Consider the following 23,288-nt stretch of genomic DNA (forward strand, 5'->3'; position numbering starts at 1 on the left):
CAAGGTACAAATGTGCATAATGTTTTCCATCTTAAAATCTTTTAAACAGCACCTTCCAGAATAATTCTTGGGGAAAATGAACTACATCCCCTATTATGCAAGATGTCTCTCCATCCGGGTTCATCTTTGATTTTTGTTAGTCATTCATATATGGGTAAGTGAATCTTCCTTTACTTCTTCAAATTCAAGAAATGTATTTGCAAGACATACTAACCATCGCTGAATCTATGGTCTGTGATTATGCTTTTTGGCGTCCACAATCAAGGGCACATTTGCCTACTCGACATGTTATAGTGTTCCTGTTATCATTTCACGTTTTCATTTCTGAACAGGAAGAAACATATATGATACTATTGAGGACTGGACTACACATCATGGCGTGACTGCAATGTTCTTCCATGTGCATGCCTTTGAACAGAGTCTGACCGACGTTATTGAGAAATCTCTCCAGAAGAACCAACTCAACATTTATCGCAAATTGTTCAACTTTGTCGTCTTTTGTGACGGTATCAACAACTGCTTGCCACGCATCACAAATATAGTACGTTTTACAAATAACATAAACCTATGTCAGATATTCGTTTGGTAGAAATACTGGTTTCTCCTGTTAGTTCAATTGGCTATTTCTAACGAAAGTCTTTTTATCACAACATACAAACGCTATCATGATGCATATTAATGATTTGTATTTCTGCTAAAGTCTTCGACAAAAGACAAAGAAAGCGGACGAGGAACACTGCTACGTCATTTTTCGAAATGGTTATTCCTGAATGTGGACCCGCCATTATTAACAGAAGTATATGCTGATCTGGACAACATAGCAATAGCAGTCAAGGTAATCAGCAACAGCCTATATCCGTTGAGACATTAAAATCAGCGTGTACAAAATGATTGAAACCATTGTCAGTATTGACCGAGTATGATTATTACACTGATATTGAATATTATTGTATCTCCTAAAGTGGTTTGTTTCAATTATTTTAAGGAAAAAAACATATCTGGACGCTCAGATGTGAAAATCAGCACTCTCTTGTGGCAGTCCAACAGCCGGAAGTGGTGGCAAATCGGTGATTTAACAAATAATGAGGGCACATACCCCGCCTTCATTTCTCCTCTCTTTCCCAATACGGCATATATGTTGAACGGAAGAAAACTGAAAATTGGCATTTTGGAGGTGAATAACTACAGCCACATTCAGATATTTGAAACGCTTTTTGATAATTTATATCACATAATAGAGTAAGGACAAACCTATATTTGACAGTCGAGATGATATTCAAAAAAAGAATTTGAAACAAAATTTCTAAAGGAACCAACACGATCTAAATAACATAAACAACCGATTCACTATATTTTAATGTTGTACAAATTTCAATGAAAAACTTAGGTTTCAGTAAAACTGATTCACATAAAAAATGACATCTCTCATGCATTTCGCTCAACATGAACATAACGAACTAATATCAGAGGATATTTTTTCTCGTGATAAAATTTGTTTCTGCAGTGGGATATTTTTTGCAAGAAATCAGAATGTCCAACAAATGGCTCCATTGTGTACAGTCATATCTGCAAGGATTTATTCGACAGCCTTGCAGAATATCTCAATTTTACGTACGTATTACAATAAACCCATTCCCACTATTATTATGAGTATTAGTTTTACTATTGTTTCTACCAATGGCCATTTTATATTACAATCATAAGAGCAATTGCCCAGCTACGCAAAACAAATGTGTTGTTTAAAATATACTAGTATCACATGTTATGATATTAATATAGATGCCTGTCCCCTGTCGTGTCAACTGACATTCTTGATGAATGTTTTAAAGAAATGATGTACCTGATAGTATCCATGACCAAGATGTTTCACTTTCACTTCAGATATGAACTGATCGAACCACCTGACAAGTCCTGGGGTGAATTGTCAGAATCGTGGAGCGGTCTTCTTGGCATGGTAGCACGAAATGTAAGGAGAGAACATATTGAGTCGAGGTGTTTGCAAACCTAGGTCCATTGGAACTTTACACATTAAGCCATTTCCATCTTGTCTTTTTTCAGGATGTCGACCTTGCTGGCATACCTTATGGAATCACCCTGTTTAGAACCAAGGCCCTTGCATTTCCATATATCATGTACCAATCAGAATGCGAGGTAGTCCATAAGAAACTGTCAAATAATGATAACCACTGGATGTTGTTGGTGTCTATTTTTAAATGGGAAGTGTATGTTTGCGGACTGCTAACGATAGCATGGTGCATAGGACTCTATACATTGCTGGAGCGATACAGTGTTGGAGAGCATACCAAGGCCAGGGAGATTCCTGCATGTCCATCATCAACATCAGACAGTGTCATGGCGGCGGTTGTAGTGCCGCTGCATCAAGGTACGCAGCTGTCATTCACATTCAGGAGAACATTGGCTTTCAACGTTGGTCCAACGAGTTTATATTATCGATGGTCTAACGTTGTGAAATTTATCATTCCTTATCGCCTCTCCAGTAGTCTCGTATATGGTCCACAATCAATCGATTAAGATGGTATTGGGTAAATAAAACTGCTGAAATTATACTTCACAAAAGAAGTTAGACAACCCGATTATTTCATATTTCTATGCACCCTTTCTCACTAAAATTGTCCAATTCCAATGAATGAAGTATTCAAATTTGTTCATCTCAAAGAGCAGTGACAGGTTTGTATATGTGCGACATTTCAGAACAAGGACATCAACAATTGTAAAGTTACATGTATCTAAACATGAAACCTTAAAACAAGACCCATAATCTACGTGACTGGTATGCTTAATGTTAAACAGGTGATCAAACTGCATATGCTTCCGATGGAATTCAAAATATTTTGTCTTTGCCTTGTGCTTGATGTTACTGTTTTATTCAAAACACACAGTGTTTCTGAAGTACAATAACCGTGATACAATTATCTCTTAAACATGAAGGATGATGATATATGTTACCAAGACTCTTTATTACTGTCAGCGCTGGGACACAATTTCTGGTTTGTTCAATGACACTTATTACCATTTATCTCTATGGAGTTTTGAGCTTTATAAAACAGGCTGAGTTCTTTCCATATGGGTACAAATAAACTACCACCTTATGATATTAACGCCTTGTAACGTAAACTACATGTCATTTGTAGCGACATTGTTCAAGGGGATGTAACCTTGTTTTGACAAATTATCCATAGTAAGTTACTGTAATGTGAATGAACAGTTTGAGTAGTATATTTAACTTTTGAAAAATTAATTGCTTCCACAGGTTCGCTGCATCTTTCACAGACCACACCTGGCCGCATATTCTACGCAAGCTGGTGGTTGTTTTGCATCACCATTGTCGCAGTTTACACGGGTAATCTGGTTGCAATTGTATCGGTGGTAAAAGAAAAAATACCCTTCAATACGATAGAAGAGCTTGCAGGAAATAATGACTTCAAAATTATCATTCTTAAAGGATCACTTTATGAAGATATCTACAAGGTAGGTTGCATGGTTGTAACGTAAGCTGTGTAATTGTATTGTCTTTAAGCTTACTCCCCCCCTTGTCGTATTGTAGAGAAAATCACACATTGAAGTTGGTCATAGATGGCAGCCTTTGTCTGATGTATGTGATTAATAATCCCCCAAACATTTACCACCTAAATGACTTTTGTACTTCAAATTTGATGTCAGGAATGAGCTACGTACCCCAACGTACCTCTATCAGCTAATTTCCAATAAATGTGTTTTCTGATTGCTTTTCAGTATTCTAATGATAGTGTGAGTAAGAAAATCTGGACAAAAGTGTTGGACACACGATCTACAAATATCCAAAACTCTCTGGACGAGGATCTTTATATTAAGATGCTCCTACAGTCTAGCTACTACACATACATAACAGATTCCTTCACGGCTGATGGTATAGAAAAGACAGTAAATAACCTCCGAAGGATGAAATGCAGCATTGGTCCAAACTATCTAAGCCTGCCCTTTCCCGTCAATTCACCTCTTGTGGAGTTATTTTCAGACAAGTAAGTATTAAAAACGCAATGTTCTTAATTTAATGACACTCAGACGAAAGAAATGTATCCTATTTAGGGATATGGTCGTTTATGCAGTTCGTTTCAATTTGTACAATATATGTTCACTAGAGTGAACATGATCCCTTCTGAAAGAAAGATTAACATAATTTAATATTTTATTGAAGAGAAGGTTATTGATATTAATTTATAAATAAAGTGTAAGTGATTCCGTGGCATCTGATAGGCTAACCAACCAATTAATTTTACGCTTTTGTTTCCAAAAAACGCAAAAGAAATTAGGACACGTCACCTAACGCACAAGTGTTTCCTGATTGGTTGATTGCATTGAGCGATGTCACTGATTTCGTAATTATTGTTTTCATTTGTTTGTGTTTATGATTAAATAAGTAGATTATGACGTTGATATTGCTGACACTCTTTGCATAAATTAGCTACGCGGAATACCACAGCATGCACACCGATATTTACGTTTATACCTCAATGAACGCAGCAATATGAAAGCCAAGTCTTAAGCAGTAGTACTACAAATACTACACCTTACTGTTCCAGACTCATTCGTCTGTATGATAACGGCATGCTGGAAGCCTGGGCAAGAAAATGGTCCACCACAAAACGGGAGGAACATGTACACGCAATGACGAAGGTGGACACGAGTAACTTGCGGAGTGCCTGGACAATGTGTGTATCAGGAATTACAGTAGCCTTTACTGTATTAGTAATCGAACGTTTCCTTAACTACCGAATAAACCAAGATTGATTGACTATTCTATGAAAATGGACACATGAATGTTAAAGTCCGTTACAGTTACAATTGATGTCCTCTTCATTGCTTCGGTAAATCCAGTTAAAATATACTATTCAAAAGAAGTAAAATAACACCCGATTCTTTCATATCACTGTAGTTAATCTGTCATGTCATACCATAGTATACACTTCTGTTCTCTGGTATAGGTACTCAGTAATTGTTCCATGACATATTAACAAAAGTAGGTGAGGTGAAATGGATTTAACGTCACGTCCAAGATTATTGCACTTATATAGCGACGTGCATGCACGTGTATGTATGTGTGTGGCTGCTTGTACTAGTCCGGACTGATACCGATTTATAGTGCTAGGTCACTGAGATACCATGCCGCAGTTTAACATGAATACCCCACTCAGACACAGTATACTGACTCCGAGCCGACCAGTCCTTGTTTTAGCCCCTTAATGCCGAGGGTAAGAACAAGTACCATCTTTTAACGTCTTTTGATATGACGCGGCCGGGGATCGAACCCCGGACCTTCCGCTCTCCGGGCGGACGCTCTACCACTAGACCACGGAGGCGGTTAACAAAAGTAATATGAAAGGACGAGTGTTCTTTAACTTCTTTGGAGTAGTATATAAGCCACAATATTATTAACGAAGCGTATCCTGAACCACCAATCAAACAATGATTGAACTTTTTCACAAAAGGGTCTTAATCGTCCAGTTATGGTAAAGGTTTCCTCAGTTTGTTGTGCCATTTCAGTTAAGAGGTATAAATAACATGTTTTGCACCATACCAGTCATTGTACTCCTCTACTCTACACTCTATACCTCTATACTTTCTACTCAATGCCCTATATCTTTTGTAATATAGGGAGGGAGTTAGTGAGTATGATTTGACACCACTTTTAGTAATATTCCAGCAATATCACGGCGGGTCACATAAAAAATGGGTTTCACACGCTGTTCTCATGTGGGGAATTCGACCATGTTATTCTTCCCATTTAAATTGAAAGATTCATGTGTCGCACTACCTGTCTGGGATGGCTGTGACTTTATTTATAGATCAATGTTAGATCAGTTTAACCGTAGTAATGACTTCTGGAAATAGTTGTGTTGCTCTTATTTACATGGGAGTTATTGTTTGTTGATTATTCTCTCATTCGGCTGAATCACAGACAGTTAAAAGTTTTATATACCTTAAACAGTGTCAGTAGTTAATGGTTCAACACCGAACACTGAAAACCATACATATTTCAACAGCAAAGTCCCATAGCTTCCTGTATGACTTCAGTGTACAAAAATCATGTTCTGGACATGAATAAATTACACACTGATACAATTTAAGGCTTCGGCAAAGTGTTCATAAAGGTTTATTTTAGACATGTGGAAAACATTTCTCAATATGTGGCTTCAGTGACCAAAATTATGTCCGATGCAATTCCCTTTTTTGGCTTGTGTCATATGTTCCCGTATTTTCCAGATGTAGAGGTGACTTTCCTTTTATGTGTTTGTGAGATAGTGTGAGTGACGGGTGCGACGGGTAGGACAGGACATTGGTTCCCGGGATCACCTAGTGTCATTATTGATTTTCAGTGATCCGTTCCTATAATATTCCCGCTTCGTTGCCTTTTACTCCCCATAAAATCTCTTTCGGGGGATAATGTAGATATTCTTTGGCGTGGGCGTTTCATCATTTTTATGAATATGGAACGAATTTTGTTGCTTTTATTCACTGCAAGGAATTTCTGAAGCTCCAAACGTAAATTATTAAATTATACATTAGGACATGGATAAATCGATCAAACATTTCGGTATGTCTGAAATTCACGTGAGTCCAAATAATGGCACAGGACTGGAATCAAAAACATTGAATATAAGGAGCTGACAAAACCTCAAGTCAATGGTAATGTACACACGTGCAATGTTTGCAATGTATTGGAGAACTTGATATTTAGAAATGTTGACATTTGTATGACATCCTGTTTTATTTGCAATTCAGACTCCTGGTTCTATCTTTGTCAAGTGGGTGGTAATTGCAGATGTATTTATACGTGTGTTACATGTTCTATCAGGAAAAATTCCGAACACCTTACTATTGCAACATGGGATGTAATGTGGGAAATATAACAATATCATTCATGCCCTGAAATATGAATTGAATTGATGTGTTGTGATAATAAAGATTGGAAAAAAACAAACAAGTTTGTTAGTTTACACAATATGTGGCTTTCACGTTGGACAAAAAACGGCCACATAACCGTTAAACTACAGTGTGGTCCTCAATTCATGAAGGTTCGTGCTGCAAGGAACAAGACAAAGTGAAAGTTCTTCAATTCACTATCCAGAATAGTCTTTCTTTGTGGTTTATCACCACACTCAGCTGTATTCAATCGGACTGTACATAATCGAGTCTGGAAAAGACAACCTAGAGATTGACATCATGAACATCGATCTACGCAATTGGGATACGATCAACCAAGTCGCCTGATCCCGTTAGTCGAGCCTTATGACAAGCATGGGTTGCTGAGACCATTCCTAACCTGGATCTTCACGGGGTTCAAGAATAGTGTATAATAATATTATCTGAAATATGGATTAAGTAGATTTTACGAATGCACCTCGTTTCAATATAAATAAACACGGATATTATATCAGTCTGAAAGTTAGGTTTTATAAGACAAAAAGAACAGAAAAACAACTACTGTGCCAAGACAGAGAGTCTGATGTTGTTTGTTTGTTGTTTAACGCCCCACTTTGCATTATTCCAGCTATATGACGGCGGGATGTGAATAATCGTGTCTGAACCAATCAATCTACCCAAACGGGATACAATGCCATGTATCAGCAGAGTCAGCTGGCCTGACCATCACAGGTTAACTGCCTCTTACGAGGAGCACGGATGTTAATGTGTCGGCTTGATGTAATAATGTATTTTTACACAGGCCTAAAACATGGCAGTTCACTGCTGCAGCAAGACCATGAACCAGTGTGGTTCGGATCCATAATATTCATGTTGCTCATAAATGAATTTTTGATTGCGTCATGAAGATATGCTATATTTGTCTTTACTCGCTATGGGGCTGAAAAAATGCCGATGCGACGTTTAATTTTAACTCCCCCACTTGTACAGCGACTTTTGTTAGTATTTGCTGCCCAGTAACGCATATTTATCCTTATTTGAATCTTTAACCTTATGTGATGGAATGATGATATAGTTGTGGATGTGGTTAATTTGAAATTTAAGGATCTGTTCATACAATTCGATAATCTATGCACACAGTTATATATTGTTATGTGTGTATCATCTCTATGGTTTCACCCAGATTTGTGTTTATGTGATAATGGAAACCACTCAATAGTTTTCTTTAAAACTTCATTATCCAAAATAACTAATTGTTGAAATTTGTTTCCAAATTGCACTGAAACTCTTTCTCCTTTGTTCAATATGTCCAGCAAACAATCGGTGTTTCCTTCTAATCCTAAGCCCCCTCCGGACAGTACCCTTACACTGACCTCACACCATGCTGTGTAAAAGATCTACATTAAAAACTTGACCCACGTTGTCAGACAAAGATCCGCCCAGATTTTCAACATGGGCAGACGGATTACACGGTTAGTCGCGACGTCTGTTTCGGCCGCCACATCACCAACAACTACATCGACGGTTGAAGAATCACCAACCGACTATCTGCATGTGTGAAAGAGACAAAGATGGTCTCCGCACAGTGGACATAGGCCCTTCATCCTGTAGTGCGTTTCGATGTCATTTGATTTTCGATACAAATCCCTATTTTGACCAGTAACATATGTTCCCGTTTTTTCTCAAATGAACAATTGACAGTCCTTTGCTTGTGTTTGTGCCGGGTGCCACCGGTGGTGCAGGATACGCTCATCTTTTCGCGAACACCTGGTACCATACCTATTTGATAGTGGTTCATGAACACGCGCATATTTAATAGTCTGAATTGTACAACAGAATCTGCTTTTGGTAATTGAAAGGGTATTGTTTCTTTATTTATTAAGTGGTCGAAATGACTATTCTTTTTTTGAAAGGTTTTCTTTCCGCTGAAGACTTTTAGCAAGTAATAAATACAGATGTGTGTCCTTCATTCAAACTAGTACAATGAAATCAGACCCGTGAAGATCCGAGGTAGACTAGGACTTCAGCAACCAATGCTTGCCCTAAAAGGCGACTATGCTTGTCATAAGAGGCAACTAACGGGATCGGGTGGTCAGGCTCGCTGACTTGGTTGATGCATGTCATCGATCCCAATTTGGTGGATCGATGTTCATGATATTAATCACTGGATTGTCTGATCCAGAGTTGATTATTAACAGACCGCCGTCATGTAGCTGGAATATTGCTGAGTGCGGCGTTAAACAACAAACAAACAACAATGAAATCTAAACATGGACAATAGATACTGTAATCATAACTGACACTATTTGTCAATATTTTTCATTTGAGCGTTCAGTTATGTGCATTTCAAGGAAGCTGCTGCGGTAACCGTATGTCTGAGCTACTCCCTGTAGATGATTTTGATATTTTTTCCCATAGTGTTTTCGTAATAGACTCTGATCCAAATCTACATCGCACTTTATATGCTTCAACAAAAAGCATGCATCCTGACAACAAATCCACCATGATTCACATACTCCTCAGACACTGGCCTCGAAATACGAGTATTTATATTTTAGTTCATGCAACAATATATTTACTTATTCGAATTGAAACCGAACTGGTAAAGATTTTGTATCCCCCAAAGTACTCAGCTCTAGCTTGTAATCTTTCATGTGTGTGCGTTCGTGCGTACGTGCGTGCGTGCGTGCGTGTGTGTGTGTGTGTGTGTGTCTGTGTGCTAGCACTATAAAACCGTCACTGGTCCCCACCAGTACAAGCAGCTACACACGCATGCGCGCGCATCTTTATATAAGTGTGGGGTCTTGCTGTTAATCTCCATGGCACCTCACCTACTCACTCACTCATCTCACTTCCTCTTGGCTTCTGGAATAGGCACGGACAACAAATACACGTTATACTATAGGGCACCCTATGGCCCATAACTATAATCAATAACAGCGTGTTTGCAAAACCTCGCATTTCTATGGCTACATTGTAAAACATCTCTTTACATCAAGGAAGCATCAGATGCACGATGAGCATTATGTCAATACTAGCAGTGGCAATAAACAAACCGGAGCATAGAAAGGGTCATCGATGGTATGACGTACGTGAAAGGAATCTTGCGGTTCTCAATTGGTCTGCGCGAGTGATACAAACAACCCTTTCTGTTCAGGCATATGGAAAAACACATGTATGAAATGTGCGTGTTATAGTTAACTAACTAACTAACTAACTAATTTAACTAAGAAGTATGAAGTAACCGGAACCATTTTTATATCAATGACATGGGAGATATACAATCTCTAAGTTTGTTGAGGCATCGGTTGGCCACCAGTTGGAATCTCACCCGTCCGATGGAATAAAACCGACAAAACCCTTTCCCTAGTCATAAGAACTATCTTGTAAAACAGAGTAGATTGCAAGATTCCGTCTTTATGATAAGCATGTGTATATGAATAACAATCAAAAGTGATGATACCAGCTGTTTGCGAAAAGGTGAGCGTATCCTGCACCACCGGTTGAATCTGTCACAAATACATGCAAAGGAAAGTCAATTGTTCACCTGATTTGGAATAACATCGGACATTAAAAGAAGACAAAACTCGCCGGTGAAGTTTAAGACGACAGCAGAAATGTTTATTGTTGGCATGTGAATAATGGTCGAAACAGATTGTGATGGTGCGCAGACCAGCACTGTCACTTACAGACATGCAGAAAGTCGGACGGCCATGTTTCATCGTCAACGTAGTTGTTGGTGATGTGGCGACTAGCTGTCTGCTCCTTTTGATAATCTGGGTCGTCTGACAACGCAGGTCAAGTTTTGAATGGGGATCTTTTACATAACGTGGTGGATCACGTGCATGTGCTTGCGTTAGATGTGGCGACGTGTGTGGATTGGGCGATGAACGTACTGCCTGGAGGGGGCTAATGATTAGAGGGGATACGCCGAATGTTTGCTTAATATATTAAACAGACAAAGGACCTAGAATTTCGGTGCACTTTGGAAACATAGTGAAACAATTAGTTGTTTTAGATAATGAATTTTTCAAGAAAACAATTTAACTGGTTTCCCATTATGACGTGAGCATTATTTGGGTTCAGTACTCTTTGTCTCTGACTTGCATGTGTATACCATACAGAGGACACAAACAAAATGAAATATATTTATGCACATCACTTTTAGAATAATGTAAAGATATCCTTCACTTACAAATAAACAAAATCCACCACATATCCTCAATCATCATAATATAATTCAAATAATATGAATATTCATGACTCATGTATGCAGCAAAAATTTAAAAAAGTTTCTATAAACACACATAAAGAGCACATAATCATGACGAATTGCGCAATCGAAAAAATAATAAACAACATGAATTTTATAGATCTGCACTGGTTCTTGGTATTGCTACGACAGTGAACTGAGTATTGGCCTGTTTAATACTTTACATATATTACCCATAAGGGTAGCAAGATCGGGTGCAATAATATTGTACATGTGTCATTAAGTTTTATCGATTCTCAATGCTGATTGGTAAATGGAAGCCCTGTGACGTTAAAGTAGTTCATTGTTGAGAAAAATACGATATAACATCCATAAATTCATGACGTCACAAATTCATTCCATCACGTCATCTGAACAATAGGGTGCCTTCAGTGAAGTTTCCCTGACAAACCATTCTTTCAAAGTTGCATCTCTGATTGAAAACTATTTCACAGAAACTGCTATAGATTTCATTGAATTACTGTTTGAATTACATTGAATTCATGTTTTGCTTGAAATTATTTGTTGTCGCAGTAAAAACACTGCATTGTAACAGAAATGACTATGGATGTTAACAATTTGAAAGAATATCCTATAACTTAATGTTACAATATTTTAATAGGTGTTTAAAACACATCTATTTTGGTTTCACAAAAATGACTTGAGGTGAAAGATTGACACAAGCAATCATCATTTTACGACGCATCAAAGAGACACTGACGTTAATAAACTGAATGTAAACATGAATTTCTCATGATACTTCTGTAAACTTTATGTTTTGAAATATATCTGGCATTGCACATGAGATAACAGATAACGATTTTATTAATTACATGGTGTCTTTTGATATTGTTGGGATAACTGAAACATGGGTTGATGATATACATGTACATCTACTTCATGTGTTCCCAGATTATGAATCTATTACCAAAGAAGCAGAAAAAAATTAAACTGCGGGAGACTGTCTTGGGGGATAATACTGTTGATAAAAAACACAGTTCACTGATAACTTCAAATTACAGAAAACTCTATTTTGGTGTTATTCGATAAAACATTGTTTGGTCTAGATTATGATCTACTATAGATCTGTGCCTATATACACCCAGGAACATCTACCTGGTACAACAAACCATACTCATGCTGTGAAAATGGAGTTAATTTTTTTCAAGACAGTCTTTTAGAAATACAGATGTTGATATCTTAGGATAAGCTACAACAGTTTGACAAAATATCTTATCTGACAGTATTTAAGAACTCCTTGATAAACCAGTAGACTGTGCATTTACACGTACTGACACAAGAATTGAATATATTGAAGACGCTCTTTGTCTGGCTGCATCCGATATAGAATAAAAAATAGCAAATTAGAAAAGATGTAAGAACGTAGTAAACTATGAAGGTGAAAGGTTAAAATTGGAACGATGCAGATTTTTAAATAAATTTAGAAACGTTAAAGATGGAGATTCATAGGAACAATACAAAATCATTAGAAATAAATATAATGCTGCTTGTAAAACAAAATGTATTGACTATCATGAATAAAAACAAATCACTATGAACAACAGCATTAATGACTCCAATCATTTATGTTTTTTAGCTTAAACGCTTAAACACAAAACACTTGGCACGGAATAACATTCAAATTAACGTATTGTCCAACCATTTAAAGATCCTTTTCTCATTTGTTGATGCTATTACTGATCATAATTCTACCAAAAATAGACATGGTAAAATTCTATATAACCTAAATTAGGAACTCTCGGACGAGTTTCGGGATTCACCAATTACCAGGGAAGGAGTCCTAGACAGCATTCGAACCATAAGTGTAATATATCGCCTGGAATATATGATACGAAATATGATTTATTTGGCACATGATTTATTTTGCTGATCTGATCTTGCCATATTTACAATAAGTATTCAATCTGATATTGAACCGACCGCCTCCGTGGTCTAGAGGTAGAATCCGCCCGGAGAGTGGAGAGTCCGGGGTTCGATCCCCGGCCGCGTCATACCAAAAGACGTTAAAAGATGTATGGCGCTCGGCATTAGTCCAGACCAGTACAAGCACACACACACAGACATACACACACAGAGACACACACACACACAGACACACACACACACAGACACACACACACACACACACACACACACACACACACACACACACACACACACACACACACACACAGACACACACACACAGACAGACAGACACACACACACACACACACACACACACACACACACACGCGTGCATGGAGGTCGCTATCTAAACGGCGTTAAACAGCATTTCATCTCACCTGATATTGAACTTTTTCACATTCCTGGGCAAAAGGAATAATTGTTTCAATACACGAACAAGGGCATTTAAACAATACTAATGACGGTAGAGGTACTCTGTATCACTCTGCTAAGCATATTCAGCAGTAAAACCCTTACCGCCATTATTAACAAAAGACTTGACTTCTTGGGTGATCCAATGAATAAAACTAATGAATCACAGGCAGGGTTTAGGCAAGGCTGCACAACAATTGATAACATGTCCACTTGATATATATGATATGATATAACATGATAGTATCGTACACGTATAACTTAATGTAAAAGATGGAAAATTATATACATTATATGTAGACTTGGAAAGGCGAACGACTCTGTAATTATGGACTCTCTTGAATACTAATGGGATAAGTTAAAAATAATTAATCAATTAAGTAACATCTATGACATTCTTAAAGCCTTTGTAAGGAATGAGCATAATTTGTCAGAAACCAGTTGATACAGACATCGAGCTAAGAGTAAGACAAGGTTGTATACTGAGTCCCTTTTCATTTTCTTTCTGTATAAATAAACTCAAAATGAAAATAACTGCACACATGGTGTACAATTACACCCGGATACAGTTCATTTATTTCTTCTATTATTTGCAGATGATATTGTGTTAATTTCAAGTACTATTGGTGGACTACAGAAACAAATTAAGGAACTGGAAAATTATTGCGAGGAGTGGAAATATGTAATATGTAATCATTCCTCAAATGTTCGGTTGTGATAGGGGGAACGGGTGGCCCAGTCGTCTACAGTGCCGCAATTCGTTGTGTGAAGTTGTGTCCCTCGGTCACGCCAGAAAACTATGATTGTGGGTTCGAATCCGAATCTGCCTCGATTACATTTCCAGGTTTATCAGCACCATACAAATGTTCGTTTCACCAAAGTGGTAAACGTCTGAGACCTGCAACACTTTGGGTTTTCCACCCACATTAAGCTAACACGCCGTGAGAATTGAATACTAAACGCTAAACGCAACTCACTGACTCACTTGTGACGTAGGCATAGGTCTCGCCTTTTCTTCTCAATACTGAAAGGCCACAGACCCATGTTACATGCATTACAATGCATATACGGGGAAGCGGTACAAACCAATCTGCAGTGAACTTCCCACCTCAAACATCTTTTTGCGGTTCTCTTTTTAGGACTATATCTTAATTGGTTTCTTGTTTTTAGGATAATATTTTTATTTTGTCTCCTGTTTGCGTTTCACTTGCGCGGATAGAGGTTTAGTAAACACGACATAGATACTTGTAATACTAAACCAGGAACAAGGTATGATTATTGATGCACGGACAACGACACAAATCACATATCCGCAACATTGCGACAATATTCCCACATTGTAAAAGATATGAAGTGTATGAACGCGATATGAAGTTAGATATATGTTATTAACGGCATGTACTTTTCAATATTAACGGACCAAAGCTCCATTTTAGAAAAGATACTTCTGAAAGTGGTTATTGCTGGAAGTAGCAAATTAGATTGCACATACATAAAATTGTATATAACAGGGACAAATTCCGTATAGAACTGTTGTAAACGTTTGGAATTCCGATAACGGTGTTTCGAGTATATCAGTGTCAACATGATGTTGGAGAAAACCTTCCAAAAGATTTGTTGAGATAAGAGAAAAATGAATATATTTTTGTGAATTTAATTTTCTTCGGTCAGTAAAGTTCTGATTCCATTGATGCATTATTGATGAAACGTACATACGCGCAATTGTACTATTCACCGAAATACTGACGGAAAGAGCAATTGCAAAGTAATTATGTATCTAAACAATGACAGCCTCAACACGATCAACTAACATTATTGATACATTCCAGCTATTTTGTGACATTCCAGCTTATCACAGTTGCCAGTATACAATCGACAAGTGTTTGATAGAATAAGAAACGATCTACGTTCGGCTATAAGGACACACAATCGTCCAGGTCACACTTTTTGTTATCTCCCTATCCTCATTCCAGTTGTGTGGTACGAAAAGTATGGAGTCAACCAGGGAATCACCACAGGGGCTGAGATATATCAAATCCAATTTACACAAAAATCGACGTTTGTTAGTACACACAAGACCTTACTTGTGAACATTCTAAATCCAACAGGTAAATCTTTATTAGGAAATATTGTCCAATGAGTATTAAGAATAGAAAATGGCCTGACCAACAGACTTTAGTGTACTTTCAGCAGATGTTCACATATGCAGTTGAGGGTTTGCAAGGGCAAGGGCAAACCACAACCAGATGAATTTTAACAATTTCGCCTTACCAGTGTTATTACGTTTCATATCATGCCAATGTTTCTTTTATCAGTGCCCGGTCACGACGATTACATTCCAGTCATTTCACGAAAAAATCCTCTCAAATGGTTAATGTTTATAACACAAGCTTCACAAACAAACACACAAGAACATGTACCTGCATTCAACACGATTCGTCCTGTTTTTATAGGAAAACACATTTTGTTTCGTTTTTGAAATATTTAATCCTGCAAATTTAAGGGATGCTAAAGCTTCGAACGCTGTTATAGTAGACTATGTATGGTGTTCTTTTGATTCTAAAACATAGGATATGCCTTTGAACGGTTTCATACTGTATGCTACCATTCTAACAATATGACATTAGAATGTATGTGGAATTTGCACTGAAAATGCAAATGAAATAAAAACGTTCAGCGTATGAAGATGAACTGTATTATCTATTTGATCGTTAGGTTGTCATTAATGACAAAATAAATATCCTTGGGAGTTGAAATAACAAGAGCTCCATAAAACATACACCTATGACAAGCATATGATGAAATATTAAAATCCCATTACTGGTGTCGTCCGATGCGATATAATACATTTCAAATATTTAAAGAATATCTGCAATTTCTGTTATTTATCGATTAGTCTGCATGATGTGTGGATTTTGGAGATGTGTACACATACGATTAAAACTGGAAATCGATCACTCAAAGAATGCTTTCCAAGAGATTCCAAACACTTTGATGCATATCGCCAATAGTCCTGTAGTTCGTCTAATAAGATATGTTTACACAGTATACATACCCCGTGATTGTCATTTTCATACTAGTTTAATTGAACAAATGCTTCTGCCTATCGTCTTTATGGTTGTGTGAAAATTTGTAAACGTTTCTGATGAAGGATGATGAAGGATTGAACGCACGCGCCAGAACGCCACGAATGTACAATGTTCGCTGTCTCAGTTTGATGAGTTGTAGGTTACGGATGCATATTTTCCTTGCCATACATGAAACAAAACAAAATAGTATCGGGATTCCTCTTGAATGATATTCAAACGTCCAGAGCCATGAACGTTGTATGCATGTACATACATCTAATTGGTCAGTTGGTTCTTTTCGTCGAACTGTCCTGTAGTCGTTTCGTGAACTTGACAGGTATGTAGAAAATCAATTTTATAATATCTTTTTATATTTTTACTCAAATTGCTCTGTATCAGTTTTGTGCACTGTGTCTGCTTATATTGAACCATTCCTGGAACAGATACATAATGTACCTCTATATTCAGTACCTTTACATGCTTCATTAATTAATCCCTCATGAGTTGTTTTTATGATTCTCATGGTTAATTCATTTGATTTAAATGACAATGTAGTGTACACTTTACTCGTTCGTGATACGTAGATGTTATACTCGAGGCTATGTCCAATCAGATTTGTGACAGAGAAACTATGTGATGAGTATCATTAAAAATACGATGCATTTATATGATTCTTGAGTTTATATTTATTGCTTCGTAAATTTGGTGCTTCCAGTTTTGCTAATTCGAATGTGAATACCCTGAAGACGCTCACACTAAATACATTAATAGTGATTTCATTTGTTCAAGTTACTAATGTCCATAGTGGTTATAAATATTAATATTTTTAACAGCTCCTTCCAGATTAACCCTTTGAAAATATGAACTACATCACCTGTTATGCAAGATGTCTCTTCATCCGGGTTCATCTTTGGTTTTTGTTGGTCATTCATCTATGGGTAAGTGACGTCTTAAAATTCAAGACCGATATTATCATACAAACCATCGTTGAATCTTTGGTCTGTGAAAATAGTTTTGGTGTTCATTATCAACGAGCAAACTTACCTATTGTAATAGTAAAGTATTCCCAATTCTGAACAGGAAGAGACATACATGACACTATTGAGGACTGGACTACACAGCATGGCGTGACTGCAATGTTCTTCCAAGTGAATGCCTTTGAACAAAGTCTGGACAGCTTAATGGATAAATCTCTCCAGAAAAACAAAGTCAACATTTATCGCAAATTGTTCAACTTTGTCGTCTTCTGTGGCGGTATCAACAACTGCTTGCCACGCATCACAAATATCGTACGTTTGACAAATAAAATACACGTATTTGAGATATTCATTTTATATTCAATTGACCGTTTCTAACTAAAGCTTGTCTTTCCATCCCAACGTACAAACGTAATCATGATGTTTATTAATCATTTGTTCTATCTGCTAAAGTCTTCCAAAAAAGACAAGGAATGCGGACAAGGAACACTGCTGCGTCATTTCTCGAAATGGTTATTCCTGAATGTGGACCCGCCAGTATTAACAGAAGTATATGCTGATCTGGACAACATAGCAATGGCAGTCAAGGTAATTAGCAACAATACATATTCGTTAACACTTTTACATGGACTGACACTAAACGTATACAAAATGAAGCAATCGTCAGTAATGATTCAGTATTATATTTCATTGATGTTGAAAATTAGCTTATTCCCTAAAGGGGTTTGTTACATTCGTTTTCAGGAAAAGAACATTTCTGGTCGGACAAATGTGAAAATCAGCACTCTGTTGTGGAAGTCGAACAGCCGGAAATGGTCGCAAATTGGTGACTTAACAAATAACGGGGACATATACCCCGCCTTCATTGCTCCCCTCTTCCCGAATACAGCATACATGTTGAATGGAAGAAAACTAAAAATTGGCGTCTTGGAGGTGAATAACTACAACCACAAGCAGATATATAACTTATGTCACATAATAGAGTTATGACAAAGCTATATTTGTTAGCAAGATGGAATGATATTCCAAAAAAAAGACTTAAAGCCATCTTTCTAAGGCAACCAATTCACTCTAAATATACTGAGTCAAATGAAAAACTTCACATTTTTAAAAGTAATCCCATATATGACATACAACGGACAAATGTATCAGGGAAGGTAATTTTTAATCATTAATGTCCAAAGAAGGATTTTAATTAATGGTGGTAGCCATAATTTGTTCCAAGCATTCGGTAATAACATCAACAGTTTAAATCATAAGTCCCAAGCACGAGAATCTGATGGCACCCAAGTTCAGTAGCGTGTATGGCCACCATGTGCGTTGACATCTGCCACACAACGCCTCCGCATGGACCTTGTGATGCGTGTGAACACATGATTGGGAAGACGACGCCATTGTTGCTGCAAAATAGTGCCAAGAACTTGGAAATTCTGTGGTTGGTTCTGGAGAGTGCGCAGACTTCTGCCAAGAGGATCCCAGACGTGTTCGATGGGACTGAGGTCGGGAGACCTTGACGGCCAGTCCATGACGTTGACTCCCGCATTCTGAAGGAAATTCCTTGTCAAAATTGCTGTGTGGGGTCTGGCATTGTCGTGTTGGAAGATCAAACCGGGTCCATGTGCTGCCATAAAAGGCAGAAGTTCTGGTACCAGTACCTGGTCGCGGTAAGCAGCAGCGTTGAGGTTGCCAAGGATGACAAGAAGCCTGGAACGTGCATTGCCACAGAAAGCACCCCACACCATGACACTTCCGCCTCGAAATATGTAACTTCCTGTACACAACAATGGGCGTAACGTTCATGACGGCGCCTCCACACCCTCGCCCTACCATCAGCAAATCGAAGATTAAATCGGATTCCAATTCCTCTGAGTCCATCGTAAGTGTCGCTGTACCCACAATTGACGTTGACGTCTGTGTAAGTCAGAATCGGCCCGCAGTATGGCCGTCGTGCTTGAAGATGGGCAGTTCTCAGTCTACTCCTAAACAGTTCATTTCTGTTTGATGTAGCCGTCAAAAATCGGTTACGGAGGTGACGTAAGACAATCTGACGATCCTCTGCATGTGACGTCACACGTGGTCGACCTGCCCGAGAGCGATCAGCGGTGGTACCCGTTTGCTGTAGACGCGTCTGTAAATCATAAACAGTCCGTCGACTACAACCCATCGTCCTTGTGACTTCAGCTACGGACGTTCCCGTCTGCAACATGCCGATGGCACGTTCACGTTGCACATTTGAATGGCGTGGCATGACAAATGGCCGTAAAGACTTTTGTTGTCTTGTCTTGTTTTTTTTTAAGTATGGCTGAAAACACGTGCGGTATTGTGGCCACGTGACCAGTTGCGCGTGAACACTTTTGCCACTATAGTGCTGTGCACATGATTTTGATTGATTCACCTGCACAAAAACGGGTGTTATCTGAAGACAATACGTGGCCATTACTGTTTAAATACACAATAAGGCCCCACAATGATAACTGGTCAAAGTGTTAAAATTTTAGGATTGTGAAGTTTTTAATTTGGTTCAGTATATAGCATAAATAACTGATGAACTAAATTTGTATATTTTTCATTTCAAATTAAGGGCTAAGGTTTCAGTAAAACTGATTCCCATGAAAAACACCTCTTCAAGGAAAAGGGAAACGTTCATTGTAGCCATCAATAACATCCCTCATGCATTTGGCTTGAGCATTAATATACCGAATTGTACCATATTTTTTAATATGAACAATTCACTTGCCTTTGTATGTGTTTGTGACGGAAGCAATAGGTCGGGCTGGATATGCTCAACGTCTCGCGAACACCCAGTATCATCACTATTAAGTAGAGATATATAATTATGGAAAGTATTTTTTCGTCTCAATTTTGTACAATGTCTATGATACTATTTGTAATAGCATTCGCTATAATCAGCCAAAGGAAATCAAATGTAAATTTTCTAAAGCAGTATATTTACTTCTTCAATCTATCAGTGAGTCTTTGTGACATAGAAAATTTGCCTACATCGGCTAAATTTCTAAAAACAGGGAAAATATATTGCTAAAACAATTTTAAATAACACCCTTATTATTTTCCATGACTATAATTCATCTATACTAAAACGAAAAAATCGGGGGTTCTTTAACCTCTTTTGAGCAGTGTATTTAACATTTGGAAACACTGCATCCACAGGTTCGCTGCATCTCCCACAGCCAACATCTGGCCGCATATTCTACACAAGCTGGTGGTTGTTTTGCATCATCATCGTCGCAGTTTACACGGGTAATCTGGTTGCAACTATATCAGCGGTAAAAGAAAAAAATACCCTTCAATTCGATGGAAGAGCTTGCAGGAAATGATGACTTAAAGATTATCATGAATAGAGGGTCATCTGCTGAAGATACCTACAAGGTGAGAAGCACACTTGCTTTGTGAACAGTGTAATTATATTGTCTTTATGCTTCCTCCAGGTCCCTCTAGTCGCATTGCAGAGAAAGGCACATATCGCAGTATGTCATGGATGGTAACGTTTTGCTGCTGAAGGTGATAAACCATCCAAATATTTACTACTTTAATCACATTTTTTAAATGAAATTTGATGTCAGGAATGATATACTAACATACATGTACTTATGCCTCATATCCCAAACATACTTCTGTCAGCTAATTCCCAACAGTTGTGCTTTCTGAACGCTTTTCAGTATTCTAATGATAGTGTGAGCAAGAAAATCTGGTCAAAAGTGTTGGACACCCGATCTATAAACATCCGTAACTCTCTGGATGAGGATCTTCACATTATGATGCTCCTGCAATCTGGCTACTATGCATACATAACCGGTTCAACCACCGTTGATAGTATAGAAAACACACTTAATAACCTCCGAAGGGTGAGATGTGGTACTGTTCCGGAATATATGAGCCTACCCTTTCCTGTCAATTCACCTCTTGTGGAGTTATTTTCAGACATGTAAGTACTAAACACGCACATGTTTCATATTTAAATGACACTCTTCGAAGAATACATTTATCTTTTCAAATGATGTATGCGTTGTTCCAGTTTGTTTCAATATGTATAATATGTATTAATGTGAACATATGCTTGCCATAAGAGGCGACTATGCTTGTCATAAGAGGCGACTAACGTGATCGGGTGGTCAGGCTCACTGACTTCGTTGAAGCATGCCATCGTATCCCAACTGCATGGATCATTGCTCATGATGTCAATCAGTGTATTGTCTGGTCCAAACTCGATATATTTACAGTCCGCCGTCAGTGCGGTCAGGTAGCCTAGTGGTTAAAGCGTTCGCTCGTCACGCCGAAGACCCGGGTTCGATTCCCGAAATGGGTACAATGTGTAAAGACCATTTCTGTTGTCCCTCGCGATGATATTGCTGGAAATTTGCGTAAAAAAGTGACGTAAAACCAGATTCACTCACTCACTACAGACCGACGTCGTATAGCTGGAATATTGCTGAATGCGGCGTTAAACAACAATCAAACAAACAAAATAATGTGAACATAATCTCTTCTTAAAGAAATGATACCATAATGTTATAAATATAATAGAGAAGGGATGGTTATTGTTATTTGTTAATAAATACATTGCAAGTTTGGCATTTGATCGGATAACCAAGCAAAGTTTATGCGTTATGTTTCCATCAACGGAAAAGAAATTAGGCCAAGCCCACCGCCTACTGTTTCCTAGAATTTGGCTGGTAACTGAATGAGCAGGACTTGTTGTATTATTCCGTTGAACGACGTCACTGATTTCGTAATTGTTTGTGTGTTTATGATAAAATAAGAAGGCTTTGAAGTTATTTTTGCTGACTTATATATTTATAAGAATTTACTTTAATATTTTATTACGTTTATGGACATATGAACATAAAAACTGGTGTGCACAGTGTGCGTTAATCCGCTACAAGGAATTTCATTGTACACGCCAGTATTTAGGTTTATACCCCTGAAGCAGTAGTTCTATAAATACTGCACCTGACTGTTTCAGACTCATTCGTCTGTATGATAACGGCATGCTGGAAGCCTTGGCAAGAAAATGGTCCAGCACAAAACGGGAGGAACATGTAAACGCAATGACGAAGGTTGACATGAGTAACTTGCGGAGTGCCTGGAAAATGTGTGTATCAGGCGTTATAGTAGCATTTACTATATTAGGAATTGAACGTTTCCTAAACTACCGAATACACAAAGATTGATTGGCTATGCTATGAAAATGGACACAGCCAATTAAGTTACAGTGAGTTTACATATATAATGGATGGCCCCTTCATTGCTTCGGTAGATACAGTGTAAATATACTACTAAAAACAGTTAAAGAACACCCGATTCTTTCATATTATTACATGTAATCCGTCAACCATAGCAATATAAAACTATCGGGTGTTTTTTTACTTCTTTTGATTGTATATCAGCCAAATATCAGATTTAAGTTGAATGATTCCACTTCCTTTGTCGAATTATCACCTGCTCTCGCGGTAGCCGTGCCTTTAAATGTTAAGATAGGTCAATTTGACATAAGACATGACTTATGGAAATAGTTGTTTTACTTTTATTGACATGGGAGTGCTGAAACTGATTATTCGCTCATTCCACTGCATCACAGATAGTGAAGAGTACAACCACACCTTTAACAGTGTCAGTTGTTTATGGTTTAACCCTAAACACCATACATGTTTCCACAGCAAAATCCCGTAGCCCTCTATATGATTTCAGTGTACAAAAGTCATATATCTGAAT

At 37.8% G+C, this 23,288-nt stretch overlaps 1 protein-coding gene and 1 pseudogene across 1 annotated transcript; both read left to right on the top strand.

The window, feature by feature from the left end:
* Nucleotides 1-388: 388 nt before the first annotated feature.
* LOC139455481 (probable glutamate receptor) lies at nucleotides 389-4,788 on the top strand. The gene is made up of 9 exons (XM_071237033.1): nucleotides 389-541; nucleotides 701-835; nucleotides 986-1,174; nucleotides 1,505-1,611; nucleotides 1,882-1,966; nucleotides 2,059-2,383; nucleotides 3,272-3,489; nucleotides 3,754-4,019; nucleotides 4,581-4,788. Exons 1-9 carry the CDS (start codon nucleotides 389-391, stop codon nucleotides 4,786-4,788), a joined length of 1,686 nt encoding a protein of 561 aa, XP_071093134.1.
* Nucleotides 4,789-17,717: 12,929 nt separating this feature from the next.
* Nucleotides 17,718-22,747, top strand: LOC139454891 (glutamate receptor 1-like; annotated as a pseudogene).
* Nucleotides 22,748-23,288: the final 541 nt, after the last annotated feature.

Source organism: Haliotis cracherodii, unplaced genomic scaffold (genome assembly GCF_022045235.1).
Source record: "Haliotis cracherodii isolate W230 unplaced genomic scaffold, xgHalCrac1.p SCAF_11, whole genome shotgun sequence".
NCBI classification, from domain to species: Eukaryota; Metazoa; Mollusca; class Gastropoda; order Lepetellida; family Haliotidae; genus Haliotis; species Haliotis cracherodii.

Excerpts from the sequence above, each read along its gene's own strand:
- LOC139455481 (XM_071237033.1), top strand. The coding sequence starts at position 389 with ATGTTCTTCCATGTGCATGCCTTTGAACAGAGTCTGACCGACGTTATT. Across the intron at positions 542-700 it reads TGCCACGCATCACAAATATA|TCTTCGACAAAAGACAAAGA; the intron begins GTACGTTTTACA and ends TTTCTGCTAAAG. Across the intron at positions 4,020-4,580 it reads GTGGAGTTATTTTCAGACAA|ACTCATTCGTCTGTATGATA; the intron begins GTAAGTATTAAA and ends TTACTGTTCCAG.